Genomic DNA, 13,795 nt, shown 5'->3' with positions numbered 1-13,795 from the left:
AAATCCACATTTAACGGCTCTCTTCTTGGGACAAGGAATGGCTGCAGTTGTTTTGCAAGGGGGAGCCGTCTTCCTTCCCCCCAGCTTTGCTCTGGGTTGGACTGGGTCGCACATGCCAAGGAGCGGGTGGGCTGCATTCTTGCACACTGGTGCAGAGTTTCTTGGAAAGTGTGCTGTTTATTCCCCTTGCACTTTGGGGCGCGGTGGATGGGAGCAGCTCCGAACGCTTGTGTGCTTCCAGCCCAGGGAAGCAAGCTGTGTACTCTGAACCGGACGGGGCCAAAGAAAACCTCCGTTGCCATGGCAGCTGACCTAGCAGCCAGGGATGAAAAGAAGGATCGGCTGGGGACGCCTGTCTTACCGTGGGCCTGTGGAGATCCGACGTTTGAAAACAGGCAGAGCAGAAGACGCCGGACTGAAGTCTTGTGCGCCCATTGAATTCCATGGAGCCTTGTGCAGGCTCAGAATCGTGGCCTCAAGAAGACTTATTGGGGGGCAAGTCCCACTGAAGATGCTGAGAAGCAACATCCAAGGAGAAGTTTTTTCAAAAAAGGAAAAGTACATGGGATCGGATGGAAAACCAAACAGGAACCCTTCAGCTTCACTCCCTTGCCAGGTGCTCTAAAAAATTTGCAACCTGCAGTCTAATAACCAGGAACTGAATTCAAATCCTACCCAGGGCCTTGAATGAGTTAGAGACCAAAATCCTCGGCACACGAGCAGAGTTCAAATACTGTACAAGTCTGAACTACACATCTTGTAGATGATAATGATGAAGATGAAGAAGAATTACCATGAACTTACCACCTGTTGTGGCCGAGCACCTCTGGGCAGCTCATAAAGCAGAACCCTGAGGTCATCAGATTGACTGCAACACTTTGGTCACATGGGCGAGGGCCTTTACAACCATCATAAGGACTAGGAACTTGTTTAAATGAAAATGGGCTTTCATCGTAGTGCCTACTATGCCCGAATTCCATGCCGGAGCAACATTCGCTGCAAAGAATGGAAAACAGACGGCCCTGTCCTTAACTAACCCATGACATCTCTTTCTCCATCGTGTGTGTTTTACTCTAAAAAGAAATTTGCTGTGTTTACATGCTTTGACACCGGGCCACAAAAAATGGTATTATATAAGCAGCACAACTACCTATTCTTAATTCTTTCATTTCGAACGAGAAGGGCTTTTTACCAGTTCTCACATCTGGCTGTTTGACTTGGCTGAGTTATCGCGGATCCTTGAATTTGACTCAACCTTGGACTCCGAAGTGGGAAAATATTCCTTGCAGCCTGGAGTGGCTTTTTGGTACCAAGTCAAATGCTGCAAGGGCAGAACAGGGAAGCCCCTATCGAATGATGTGAGAAAACCAAGCCTGCAAGCTCAGACTTATCTTCTTGTACAGACCCCTGGGGAATACCCCGCCGTTCTGGTTTGACAAAGGGCAAATGTATTCGCCAAGGGTCGAAATAAAGGCACAGGGGTACTGAGAATGTCAGTTTCTTCTAATGCCCCTGGACGAGCCGGCTTTTTGTCTTTACTTCTCTGCCTCCTCCTCCTCAAACCTTTCTGCCCGATTTTCCCCCCTGAAATCAAACACTCTCTTCTCCTCTATATCCATTTCCCATGCAGACTTCGAGGCATATGGGAATTAAGATGTGCAAACAGATGCTTTTTTCCACCCTGGGAGCTCCAGATGCAGCCCCGTTTGGTTCCAAGAGCGGATCCTTACATGGGGAAAACAAAACCATCCGCTTGCCAGAGGGAAGTATGGAGAAGCCTGGTGCAGCCCCAAGGTCTGAGGAAGCAGAGAAAAATCTTCGGGGGAGCTAAACGAGGAGGGAGGGCGGCCAAGTATGAGGCCGAACTAAGCATGTGCATCTTTATGTGCGTGAGGAATGCTTACTAAGCATCCTGGAAAGGCAGGCAGGGCCAAGAGGAACCCGGCGGAAGGAGGCGATTATGTCTGGCTTTTCCACAGTGCTGATGAGCTTTGAATGTGCTCTCTCCTCTAAGCCTCCTTTACTTTTCTAAGCCTCCCATCGGAACGAGAATACAAGCTCCAGAGGAGGTGCCGGGCATGAATAGAAGCAAAGGAAAGGTGCCAAGCCAGGGGGATCAGGCGCCAGAGAAAGAGACTTTGCAGCTTCATTTCAGCAAGTGCCCCCGGACAGCAGCGAGATGGGGAAGGAGGCCGTTTCAGGGCCATCACCCCCCCCCCTTGTAAAATTTTGTGTCTGGAGTAGGGAGATGGCACAATCAAGCTTAATCCAGAAGTACCCTTAAACGCTGATGTCCAGAATGATTCCAGTGAAGTCTGTTCAGAACAGAACAAGTAGAGTGAGCTAGAAGGGGCCTCCCAGGCCTTCTAGTCTGACCTCCGGCACCAGCTGGCTCCGCTCACGACATGCCCGCCATGTGCACGTCCAGCCCGACCACGGTTGTGTCTTGTGATCCAGGCATTAAACAGCTCTCTAGGACCGCATTTTCCTTTTTGGCTACTGCATCCCATCGTCTAAGGAAAAGGGGCAGAGATGAAACGCTGCTATGAATGCAGGCTAAAGGAGGGGAAACCCAGACCTAAAAACACATAGCAATGTTCTTCCACCACCACCAGAATGCCTAGAATGTCTCTCTTTGCGGAACAAGATGTACCGGAGAATTAAACGTGCCCACAACTCACACACACACACATATTTTGGTAACAGCAGCAAACCCTAAAAAGGGGCTGAAGAACAAAGATTCCACATTTTTAAGTGTGCGTGACAAGGAGAGGGAAAACACATAAAATAGACTCAAGGCAGTTTTTTTTTCCTGGTTCACAGTCCTAAAGAAGAAGATGCACTCAAAACTTGGTGCTGCAGGAGAGCGTGCCAATATTTCGGACAGAAAGACAAACACCTCGTTTAATCTGGTGTCCTGCATTGAGCAGAGTGTTGGACCCAACGGCCTCCTGACCCCTTCCAACTCTACTGTTCTATGATTTTATGATTTGTGGCAGCCATTTTTCCAGGACAAGCTCTGGCTTGATTTAATCCAGAACTCACTCGTTCATCTTTCTGTCTCAGGTATTTATAAGGCTCTCCTCCAGCACCACGTTTCGAAGGCTTCGGTTTTCTTTGTCAGCTTTTCTCGCTGCCGAGTGTTCACACAGCGATGGAACATGGTGGGGATGCGTTTGGCCTTCGTCTTACACTTCAGGATCTTCCTTAATGGCATAAAAACAATGGAAGGCACACACGGCTTTTTCCTCAAACAAGCTCTAGGAACATTTTCTGTCACTCTATTGGAAGTTAGTCCGTGAAAGTTTAATTATCCGTGGAAATAATGGCAGATCCAGTCACAGCTCATGGATACTCACCTGGGAATTATGCCTAAGCTAACACACCTACGCACATCTTTTTATCCAATATGCCTCTAAGTCCACATAGGCCTTGAACGCCTTGCCTGAATTAAAAACTTGGAAGCCAGCGCCTGACACACCACAGCTGGTGGAGCTTCCAAATCCATGGGAAGTCCAGACAGACTAGCAAATTCAAAAGGCCACGTTCAAAAGATGATGGCTTGCCCTCGGGTGCCGGAGATGGCTGCACTGGCGCGGAGTCACAGAAACCAGCCAGGCGAGGTTTCTGCAAGTCTCTCTCCAGATGCGCAGCCTGCCAGCACTGCAAGGCCGCGGTCGCAGCTCCCTGTTCTAGAAAGCTCACCAGAGTGGAAAAAGAGCCATACAAACCACCCGACCTGAACTGTGTCTTTGGGTGCCCTTGATGCATCGGAGGACAGGATCCACTCTGGCACACCGTGGGTTTTTCTCTTCCATAAAACCTGCCAGGGAAAGAGTTCTCCTTGCTTTTGCTTCACAGAGTGCTAACTTTGCCTTCCCTCGCCCTTCACAGCTGGGCCGAGACAGGGAGCAGTGTCTCCAAGGGTTCTCACTGCCGGCGTGTCTTGCCTCTTGGATCAATGGAAGAACCATGGTGCGAAGCAGAAGCTGGGAGGAAGAGAGCTCCTAAAACCAGAGTGCTGTCTGAACAGGCCTGCAAGACGCTATAAGACGCTCCTTATATGCCCAGCCGCCCCCTGAGATCGGCGGGAGAGGCCCTTCTCCGGGAGCCCTCCATGGAAGAAGTTAGGAGGGTGGTTACTCGGAGGAGGGCTTTCTCAGCGGTGGCGCCTAAGTTATGGAATGCGCTCCCCAGAGAGGTCCGCCTGGCGCCGTCGTTATTTGTTTTTCGGCGCCAGGCGAAGACCTTTTTATTTAAGCAGTATTTTAAATGTTAATATTATTGAATTTTATTTGGCCAGGGCGGCTTGTTTTATAGTGTATGTTTTATATTATATATTTGTATTTTATTGTATATATTTTAAAATGTTATTTTAATTTTTTGTTGTAAGCCGCCCCGAGGCTTCGGCGAATGGGGCGGCATAAAAATGTTTTAATAAATAAATAAATAAATAAATTAAAAGCTGCAGGTGGTCAAACTGGTCCAGGGTGGCCTGAGGGATGCTACTGGAATGACCAATAGCTTCTTCCCCATAAATTAGTCCTCAGCAACTGATATTTGGGGATACACTGCTCCTGACCCTGGGGGCTCTACTTATCTGCTACAGTGAATAGACTTGGTTTATACGCCTCTCCTCTCTTCTCCAATCCACCTTAGCTGCCTTCACTCGTTTGCCTTACTGCTGCTTATGGCTTTTTCCTGGGCACAATCTCTTTTTTTTATGAGCAACTCACAGCCTTCCTGAACACTGGCCGTGGTGGCTGGGGCTGATGGGAACAGAAGTCCCCAAACCTTTGTAGGGAGCCAAGTTGGGCAAAATACGTTCTAATGCGTTCGTTCTCTTCCACTTAGGATATGCAGAGCTACAAGGGAATGCTGGACAGAATGACCTATAATTCTCAACATTTTTTCTGACTGAATTTGTGCAGGACCGCACCATCAGCGTGACGACAAAGGCTGCCCATTCCTTGCAGTCTTACACACTCACCTGGAGTCACTTGACTCTCACCTGGAGTCGCTTGTTCACAACCCCATCAGAATTTCGAGAGGCACCTTTGGCTAAGCTCGGACTTTCGGTTCCTCAGTGCACCGCAGGTAAGCCAAGGGTCGGGGTGGCTTGCTGGTGTTTGTTTCTCTCCCCTTGGCAGCTGGTTGACCAGTTCTCCGATTCCTTAACACGCAGCATTCTCTACAGACAGAGCGCTGGTCACTCGCTCGGGCTTGCCAGCTCGCAGATGCTGCCAAACCAGAGCCGTGCTTCCGAAACCACACATTCGGGGCTTAATTCCTGAACTGCATTTTACAGTGCGTGTGGAGTGAGCAACTGAATGCAAAGGCAGTGTCAGGCGATTGCTCCACAGGCGGGAGCACCAAATCTTTTTCCTGAAATCAACGCTTTTTCTCCCCCATCCATGCATCCCCTTTTACAAATCGGGCTGTCCTTCGGAGACTGTTCCTTAAAAACACACACACACACACACACACACACACACACACACACACACAACACAGAGTACATAAATCAGTATATGCACATTTGCACCATTTCTATTCTTCGGCCCTGAACGCCGCAACTTTTTAATACTCAGCATCACCCATGTACAGAGACTCTCAAAATCTGCCAGCCAAAACCAGAAGTTTCCTTTCCCCACCAATTCTGACTTTTATTGCAATTTCTCAAACTTTTTTTTTGAAACACACCTTGGCTGGAGAACGGACAACTGCTTTGGGCGTTACGAATCCAAAACAACAAGCTGTGAAAAAAAAACACTCAATAGAAGAATACTTCATTTGCCAGGGCAGCTTTTACCACAAAGGCAGACACGTTTCTCCTCACACTCGCTGAATGTCGTCCGTGTCTGCTTCTTATATCAGAGCCCGCCGATGGCCCAGAAAGTCCGGCGGTTCTTTAATCCCCACCCCACAAAAGAGTGTGGTTGTTTGTGTACACTTGCGCTGGATCAGCCCTTCTGCTGAAAGGAAGGTGCCCAAATGAAACCCTGCCTTTTTAAAGTGCAGAAAATATTGCTTTTCCACAACGGAATGAAACTTGCCAACTTTCGAAGGTCATGTGTTTCTCCCACACAACTAAAGGCTTCATACCAAAACCTACAGTCTCCAACCAGTCCCTGTTGAGTCGGCTCTGCATCTCACCTGTTGTAGTTAATACCGAGAGAAAGAAAGCAGCAAAGGGCGACTTGGCCCCTGCTGAAGCCAGCTTTCCGTACACACCCCTCGCCCCTTCTTTTAACGCACCAGGGCAGCTGTGATTCTGAACCAAAGAAAAGGGAAACGAACACGGATCAAAAAATGCGTTTCTGGGGGTGCTGGCGAGCTGCGGGGATGCAGAGTCTGAAAGAGCGACTCTCAGACGAAGATGTGTATCCTTTCGCGGATAGTCTGTCGGCAAATGGGGCAAACGTCCAGGGCTGTGCCGCACTCCTGGCACGAGCCGTGCCCACACTGGAAGATCAGTTTGATTTGGTTGTCGATGCAGATGGGACACGTGATACGCTCTTCCATCTGCCGGTAACGGTTCTGCAGGTCCTCCATGAGTTTTTTCTGGTCCGTCGTTTCCGAACAGGAGCTGCACTCCACCTCCGAGCTATCTGTGAAGGGGAATTGGGGAGCCGGGCAGTTACAGGCCTGAAACCTTTAGCCTGACCGAACGCTGCAACAAACTGTTGCAGTACAACCTGCCTCCTTACAGAAGCACACCTCTCCCGGGTTCCAGTCGTTTTTCTTTTTTAATTCTCACTGCTCGACCTGATGAAGCAATGCTCACTTTTTGTGAGTGGTGCCTTAGCCTCCCCACAAAAAAAAAGATAATATTGGTACTTTTTTGTTCCCCTGAGCATGCCAGAATCTCCCTCTTGTATCTCAGGGCCCTGTTTGGCCCACAGTTGTGTCGGCAGTAGGAAGAATGAGGAATTTATTCAGGGATGGGAATCTGTTGGACTCCTGGCTTAGCTTCCAGACTCTGGTCTACTTTGCAGCAGCCCAAGCCCAAGTTCCTGGTGGTTTTGCCCCACATTTGTGGGGTGCTGGCTGGAAACTGAGCCCCACATGACTATGGCACAAGCAGGGACCCTCATCCACACCAGCTGGCGCAGGGAGAGACCTGCCAATCCCTTGCTTCTGTCTGATTTTTCCAGCTGCTTGGAAATGCTATGCATCAAACCTGCAACTGTTTAAATGCAAAAATGCAGGCATCCTTTCAGCTAAAAGTTCCCCCCTCCAACTTCTAGGAAGATTCTACATTCGGGGCCTTTAAAAGTTGGGGGACCAGCGAGAGAAAGCAGCAGGGCCAAGCTGACCTTGCTTTAGCTTCTTGGCAATCGTCACTTGGCATTTGATGCATTTCTTCATTCTTCTAGAACACTCTGCAGACAAGGATGGGGCAGGAAAAGAGTTGGAACATAAAGAGATTCACTGTTAGCACTTCCACTTCACCACGGTTTATTTTGTTTCCTCTCAAAGAAAAAGAAATGCATTCGATTAAATGGAGTGTGCACAGATGTACAGCTTAAAGCAAGCAGAAGTGTTTTCCCGAAACGTGAAAATAACTTCTCTGATGTTGAAAGCCGGAGAATAAATGAATGAATAGTAATGCATTTCTAGCCACCTTTCTTCCTCTTACAAGGGACCTTGGCAGCCTTCCCTCCAGCCAGCCAAGAAGCCCAGACGGGGCGTAGAAAATACACCCCCATGGGGGGGGGGGTGAGGTCCCTTCCCTCCCGCCTTCGCAGCTAAGCTCAAAAATTCCTCTTTGCGGCGCATGGATTCAGCTACATGAGCTCCTTAGAACTCACTCCTTAGTGCAACAGGACCTAACAGAAAGTAGATTTCAGAAGTATCTGGATTAACCAAGGCCCTCCCCTTCCCAGGAGCCAAAATCCCAAAAACTAAGCCTTCAGGACAGTTCCTTAATCCGGAGAGCCAACCATCTGGACCATCTTGCTTCTCACTGGCCTTCCTCACCCTGCGACCAGCCATACCCTCAAGATCTAGCACATTTCCCTTCCCGCTCCTCTGCAGAAGCCCCCTGGGCTCTCCCGGTGTCGGAGTGGCTCCCTCCTCGTCCCTCAGCTTTTGGTCCCTGGCTCTGCTTTCTCCTGCTGCATCAGAAGCAATTCTCATACCCTCCTGAGCTAAAGGGCCTAGCGCAGGGGGAGCGGATACCTTCGCACACGATGCTGTGCTGGCAGGGGACGAAGCAAATGAGGACCGCCAGCTCTGAGCAGACCAGGCACTCCGAGCGGGCCGCCACCTTGGTCACGCTGAGGTTGGTCATAGTGTTGGGGGTTGTGTGAACTCGTCTCAGGCTGCGGGTCATCGTGGAGGCCTCGGAGCTGTCCTGCTGCTCCCTGGAGCCACCAAAACGAGAGAGACACAGAGAAAACTGGAGCTGAACGTACGTTCTGGGAGCAGGGCCTTTTTGGGGGCTGCACCATCCTTCTGGAACGTTCCCCTCCTGGTCAAGGTCTGGCAGGGGACCCTTCTTTGGTCTTTCAGGGACCAGGTTAAAACCTGGCTCTTTAAAGCCTTTGTCTTAATTGATTTGAATGCACTCTTACATCCATAGGATGATTTTTTAAAAACTATATTAAATTATGTATTACAACCCAAGCTCCTGTTCCGGGTGAAATACAAGACAGAAATCATTAATTAAAAAAAGGAAACCGTCAGCTTTAGTCTGCTTTAGTCAGTTTGACAAGAGCATTGAACCTCAACGTACACACAATTAAAAAGTCAATTAGCCGCCTGCTCAGGAATATTCAAAGCCTGCCTGAGGAGCGATACAAAGCTGGCCTGGAAGAGCTAAAAAGGGCAGCGAGGCCCCGTCGTCTGGCAGCGTTCGAGTGCTGTTGCCATCTACTGCCAAGAGGGGCTCCTCCCCAGAAGTCTGTCTGCCCAGGACCCCTTCAGGCTCGACTCTGGCCCCATGTCCTATCCTGGGACTCCCAGGGAAAGCTGGAAGCATCTGCAGGCACTCCGATCAGGGCAAGAAAGAGATAGGAGCAGGTGTGTCCCGATGGCTGGAGCCTTCCACTGGAACCATAGGAGGATGTTGTCTCAGCAGAGAGCTAAAGCCAAGAGGTAGACCAGCCCTCTCTCGGAGGAGAAGGGAGGACTGCTAAAGGGCCTGAGCATTCTGCAAGGCTTCCAAGGTGGGGGTGCCACCACGGACTCATCATTTCAGCTGAAGGAGGAGGACGGAGCTGATCAAGAGCACCTTGAATAAACCCCTCCCGGTCCTACCCAGGAAAGCAGTCTTGGAAGGCCCGTGGTCCGCAGCCATGACACCCGGCCCTTAAAAATGGGGCAGATGCCCCGAAAACACGCGACATAGCCCAACAAAGCAGAGAGAGGGCAGGGCTGGCCTTACCTGAACTTCTGGGCAAAGTTCTTGATGAGCAGCAGGGTGCTTCCGTCGGAGACGAGGTCCAGGGGGCACTTGCCTCGGTGGTTGGCATAGTTCACGTCGGCACCCTCCTGAGCCAAGTAGCAGGCGATCGCGGTCCCCACGTTCAGCTCGTGGCTGCCAAGGAACCCCGAAGCCCGGAGCTGAGGGGGCGGGTGGAGAAATGGGGAGAGAGCAATTGTTTTATTATTATTTTTTTATTATTATTATTAGAACATTTCTATTTAAGAAAGAACATTTCTGAAAAACATTTCTTTTTAAGCAGACCGCAGATCTGGGCCAACTTCCCCAGGCAACTTCTAAGGCAAATCCTGTCCCTTGCTTTCCGACCTCCTTCACTGGAGGCCCAGGCACTCCCGTTCGCACAAGCGACCTGTGCATTTGTGAGGGTGCAGCTGCGCCCTTGCACAGATGCCAGACAAGCGCAAGCCCGAATGAGCAGCCGCAGACAATCTACTTCCGCACGGGAAGGAACGTCTTGCGGATGCCCCCACCAAGGACCCAGGGAGACCAGGGTGCAGAGCCTCCCCCGCCCCCCGCCCAGCATCGTTCAGCCTGCAGGGGGCCGGGACCCCTCTTCCACCTTGGAGAAGAGGCTCTCCTCCCCGTCTTGCTGCTGCTCCTCCACCATGACCGTCATGAGGTGCTCTCTCTCCAGGACGACGTGCATGGCCGTGTCCCCGTCCTCGTCCTCGGCGTTGACGTCACAGCCCTCGCTCACCAGCAGCTGCACCATGTCCATGTGGCCCTGAGTGACCGCCAGGTGCAGGGGCGTCTGGTTGCGGTTGTTCTTGACGTTCACGTCACAGCGGCCCTGCCGGGAGAAGCACAGGTTGGCTGTTGTGGAACAGAGGCCGTGCCTCGTGTGCAGAGAAACCGGCACCGGATCTTACGCCCGAAGACCCCTCTTCCCTCCCCATTCTCTTTCCTTGCATGTTGAGCCTTTCTAGGTCGTAACCCTGCCGTCTGGTTTTGCTGATTCTACCCAAGCCGCTCTGGAAGGCTACAGGTGCAGGATAAAATTACTTATGACACAGAAAAGAGTTCTCGGCTGCCTTGCGGCTTCTTGGATATTTAGTGCCGATTTCGAGCCAATGGGACCATTCGCCAGGCTCACTCCCACCCGGCCGAAGTGCCCAACAGGCCACGACGTCTGGACCCAGCCCTGCACCGGGACGAAATGACTTCTTCCCCCAGAAATCTACCTCTCTGATCAAGAGCTCAGCCACGTCTCGGTGGCTGTTCAAGGCAGCGAGATGCAGAGCAGTGAATCCATCTTCCTTCTTGGCATCGACCAGCTGCCGGGCTCTTGCCAAGATCTTCTTGATGGCTCTGGAAGGCGAAAGAGATTGGGATGAAGGACAGGGGAACTGCAGCGTCTTAAGCACGGCTTATCAGGGGACGAAAGTGCACTACAGAGACAGCTGCTCGGCAGTTATCAATGTCTTTAGCAGACGGCGCTGGGGGTGACAGGGAAAGCAGAAAGCAGGACATGTTTCTCCTGCAAGAAGGATATTGAGAAAAGGGAACGAAAGCACAGCTCCTTGGTTTCGCCTCCAAGGATCTTAAAAAAGAAAGTTGGGAGAAGAGGGCTTTAATCCAAGGCTAGCTTATGGGTCCTACCATGTTTCTGTGAGATGATAAAACCCTAGTTTGCTCCACTGACCAGAGTGATGCCTCCCTGGTTCCGATATTATTCAAGCCAACAGTGGTGGCCACACTCTGGGACAAAGGCCCTCAACTTGCCTCAATAGGGTGGGCAACCGGTGGCCCTCTGGTCTTGCCTGCCTCCCCACTATTCCTGGGAGATGAGAAGGGAAGGAGGGTGAAGACGCCCACCTAGCTGACAGTTGGCTAATTCTTTCCTCTTCCCTCCTCCTCCTCCTCTCCTTGCATGCTGTGTCTTTTTAGCCCACGCAGGCAAGGGTTTAGGGGGGTTGGTTTGTGTTTGGACTACTGATTGTAAGCTGCTCTGGGGGGCCTTTGTCTGGATGAGGAATGGGTAAAAAGTACTTTAAATGAAGAAATACAGAGGAGCTGGAAGATTTGGAGCCACTGCTGGTTGGGCAAAGGAAGCAGGGAAGCTGCAGGCTCATCCCTGAATAACATTAACAAGGATGTATCTTGAGTCCACTTCCAAAAGCCTGTCATAGCCACAGCTGCAGAACTGAGAAGGGGGAAGTGATGGCTGGGGAATATGGGGACTGTAGTCCTGGAAACAGCAAAGAGGACAGGTACTAAGAATGCCACAAAACAAGAGCCAAAGTGGTTTTTTTCCCGCTTCCATTGCCGCCTCACAATGCCGTCCGGCATATTAAGCCTATTAACCCATACCCAGTGGCTTCGTGCCTTTTTTCTTTAGAGCAGGCTCAGGAGAATGGATTGGGACCCCACTGGACTGGGGGAACAGGGCTTTGAAGGCATGCGGATCCGATCTCCCGTGCCTACGCTAGAGTTTAACAGGGGCAGCGGGGAGAGATTGCAGCTAGACGTGGCTTCAGATGTAAGTCTGTGTTGGCTGCCGAGTCTTATCCCTGCTTTGGCTCAGACTGAAAAGATGCAGAGAAATTTCAAGCTGCTTTTCTTATTTCACCACCAATGGATATCACAAACAAATGAGAAACAGAAAGAAGAACCAAGAGTAAAATGCTCGGGAAGTTATTGTTATACAGCATAAAATGCCTTTCCACACCCATATTGACACACACACACCTAGAAAATCATTTTGTTCTCTGTACATTTAGGGTACAATCCTGGGCAAATTTAGACAGGGGAAAAGTCCTACATGCATAGAATTGCATCCTTGGAAAATAAAGTTTCCAAGGCCTTCATTGTTTCTTGGGAGATGTTTGTATCTCATCTCCAAATGGGAAAAGGAAAGTGCAAAATAAAAAAATCTGTCTGCATAAGACACGCTTTCGATCTGGGACAATACTTTCCAGATAGGAGTTGCACACTTCCTCAAGGCACAGCTGAATGCAGCTTATAAGCCACAGAACATGTACAATGCACAATCCAAAGGCATGAGAAGAGGAAAGAGGACGATCAAATGTAGGCTGGCTGAGCATGTTCCTTTGCTCAGAGGGCAATCCTGCTGCATCTAGTACAATTATTTCTGGGTAAGAAGTGCACAGGATTGTGGCTTGGGCTGAAATCCTATGCACATATAGGCAGGAAAACCCCCTACAGCTGGCAGTATCTCCACCCAACCAGAGACTTTTCCTGTCTTGATTGTGCTCTAAACGCCCTCGCTTACTGCCCGTTTTCCAGGGATACAGATCCCTGTGTGATAAATTCAGAGGAGAGCCAACTTTTCCCTTCCTCCGCAGAAGCCCGATCTGTCGATGTCCCAATGCTCACAACATTCCTTTAAATTAAAACCTCTCCACAACACCACAGGGACTCAACCCAAATGGGGCGCACGACACCAGTAATTACCAAAATCGAAGGTTGACAAAGAGAAGCCCGTATTTCAGGAGTGGCAAACCTTTTCCAGGGCAAGGCCAAATGCATTCAGGTTTAAGACACATGAGACCCAAGGCGAAAGGAGGGGAGGCCAAAAATATCACCCGCTATTGTCGCTTATTCTTCCGACTGTCTGGCCGGGCAGGTTTCTCCACCGCCAAAACCTGGCTTTGGGGGAAGGCACTGGACAGCCGTCCCTTCCCGATGGTCCATTTTAGGCTCAAACTTTTCCTTACACTTTGTTTCCCTTCAGGGCTGCGTGGTGTAACAGGTTGAAACCTTGCTGGTTCTGGATGGTGAAATCGATATTCGGGACGTCCGTGAGTGTCTCGATGATGCACTTGAAGTCGGCGGTGATGGCGTAATGCAGCGGGGTGTCGCCGTACGAATCCTGAGGGGGAAGCCGAAAGGACAGAGCACGGGCCCAGCATGAGGACTGCCTGTTCGCCACACCGGCCGGCCAGGAGGCGCGTGTGACGGCGAGAGGCACGCGTGACATAAGGTAACTAGAAACCCTTCCTACCCAGGGCCAGGCCTGATCAGCTGCAGTAGAGGGTCAGGAAAAAATAGAAACACAGAAACAGAGCACGTCAGAAGGGGCCTACGGGGCCATCTAGTCTGACCACCGGCACTAGATGGCTCAGGTTACGACATGCCCAGCATGTGCTTGTCCAGCCTATTCTTGAACACCCGCACCAATGGGGCCTCAACGGCCTCTCGTGGAAGCCCATTTCCTGGCATCTAAAGTGAAACTTGGTTCCCGGAGGTTCACTAAACTATTGTGTTTAGAAAGGGCAGAGATGCTGAGCTGTGCAGAAAGGGCTACTCAAGGAAGGCTTTCTCAAAATGGCCTTCCAATAATTGAAACTTTACCCCAATATTAGGTTGAAATTTTTTTTTTTT

At 50.5% G+C, this 13,795-nt stretch overlaps 1 protein-coding gene across 1 annotated transcript in view; it reads right to left on the bottom strand.

Annotated features, from left to right (window-relative positions):
* Positions 1-5,547: 5,547 nt before the first annotated feature.
* The window catches only part of MIB2 (MIB E3 ubiquitin protein ligase 2), a 58,149-nt gene continuing 49,901 nt past the window's right edge, over positions 5,548-13,795 (bottom strand). The window contains exons 13-19 of the mRNA XM_044445398.1: positions 13,129-13,283; positions 10,633-10,759; positions 10,011-10,241; positions 9,392-9,570; positions 8,185-8,369; positions 7,320-7,385; positions 5,548-6,611 (exon numbers count right to left, since the gene is read on the bottom strand). Coding sequence (XP_044301333.1) covers positions 6,370-6,611; positions 7,320-7,385; positions 8,185-8,369; positions 9,392-9,570; positions 10,011-10,241; positions 10,633-10,759; positions 13,129-13,283 — 1,185 coding nt within the window. The 3' untranslated portion in view covers positions 5,548-6,369. The remainder of the gene's footprint in view (positions 6,612-7,319; positions 7,386-8,184; positions 8,370-9,391; positions 9,571-10,010; positions 10,242-10,632; positions 10,760-13,128; positions 13,284-13,795) is intronic.

This window comes from Varanus komodoensis, unplaced genomic scaffold (genome assembly GCF_004798865.1).
Source record: "Varanus komodoensis strain SLA01 unplaced genomic scaffold, ASM479886v1 scaffold48, whole genome shotgun sequence".
Classification (NCBI taxonomy): Eukaryota; Metazoa; Chordata; class Lepidosauria; order Squamata; family Varanidae; genus Varanus; species Varanus komodoensis.
Note: the sequence above shows the minus strand (reverse complement) of the source record. Positions and strands in the feature narration are given on the sequence as shown.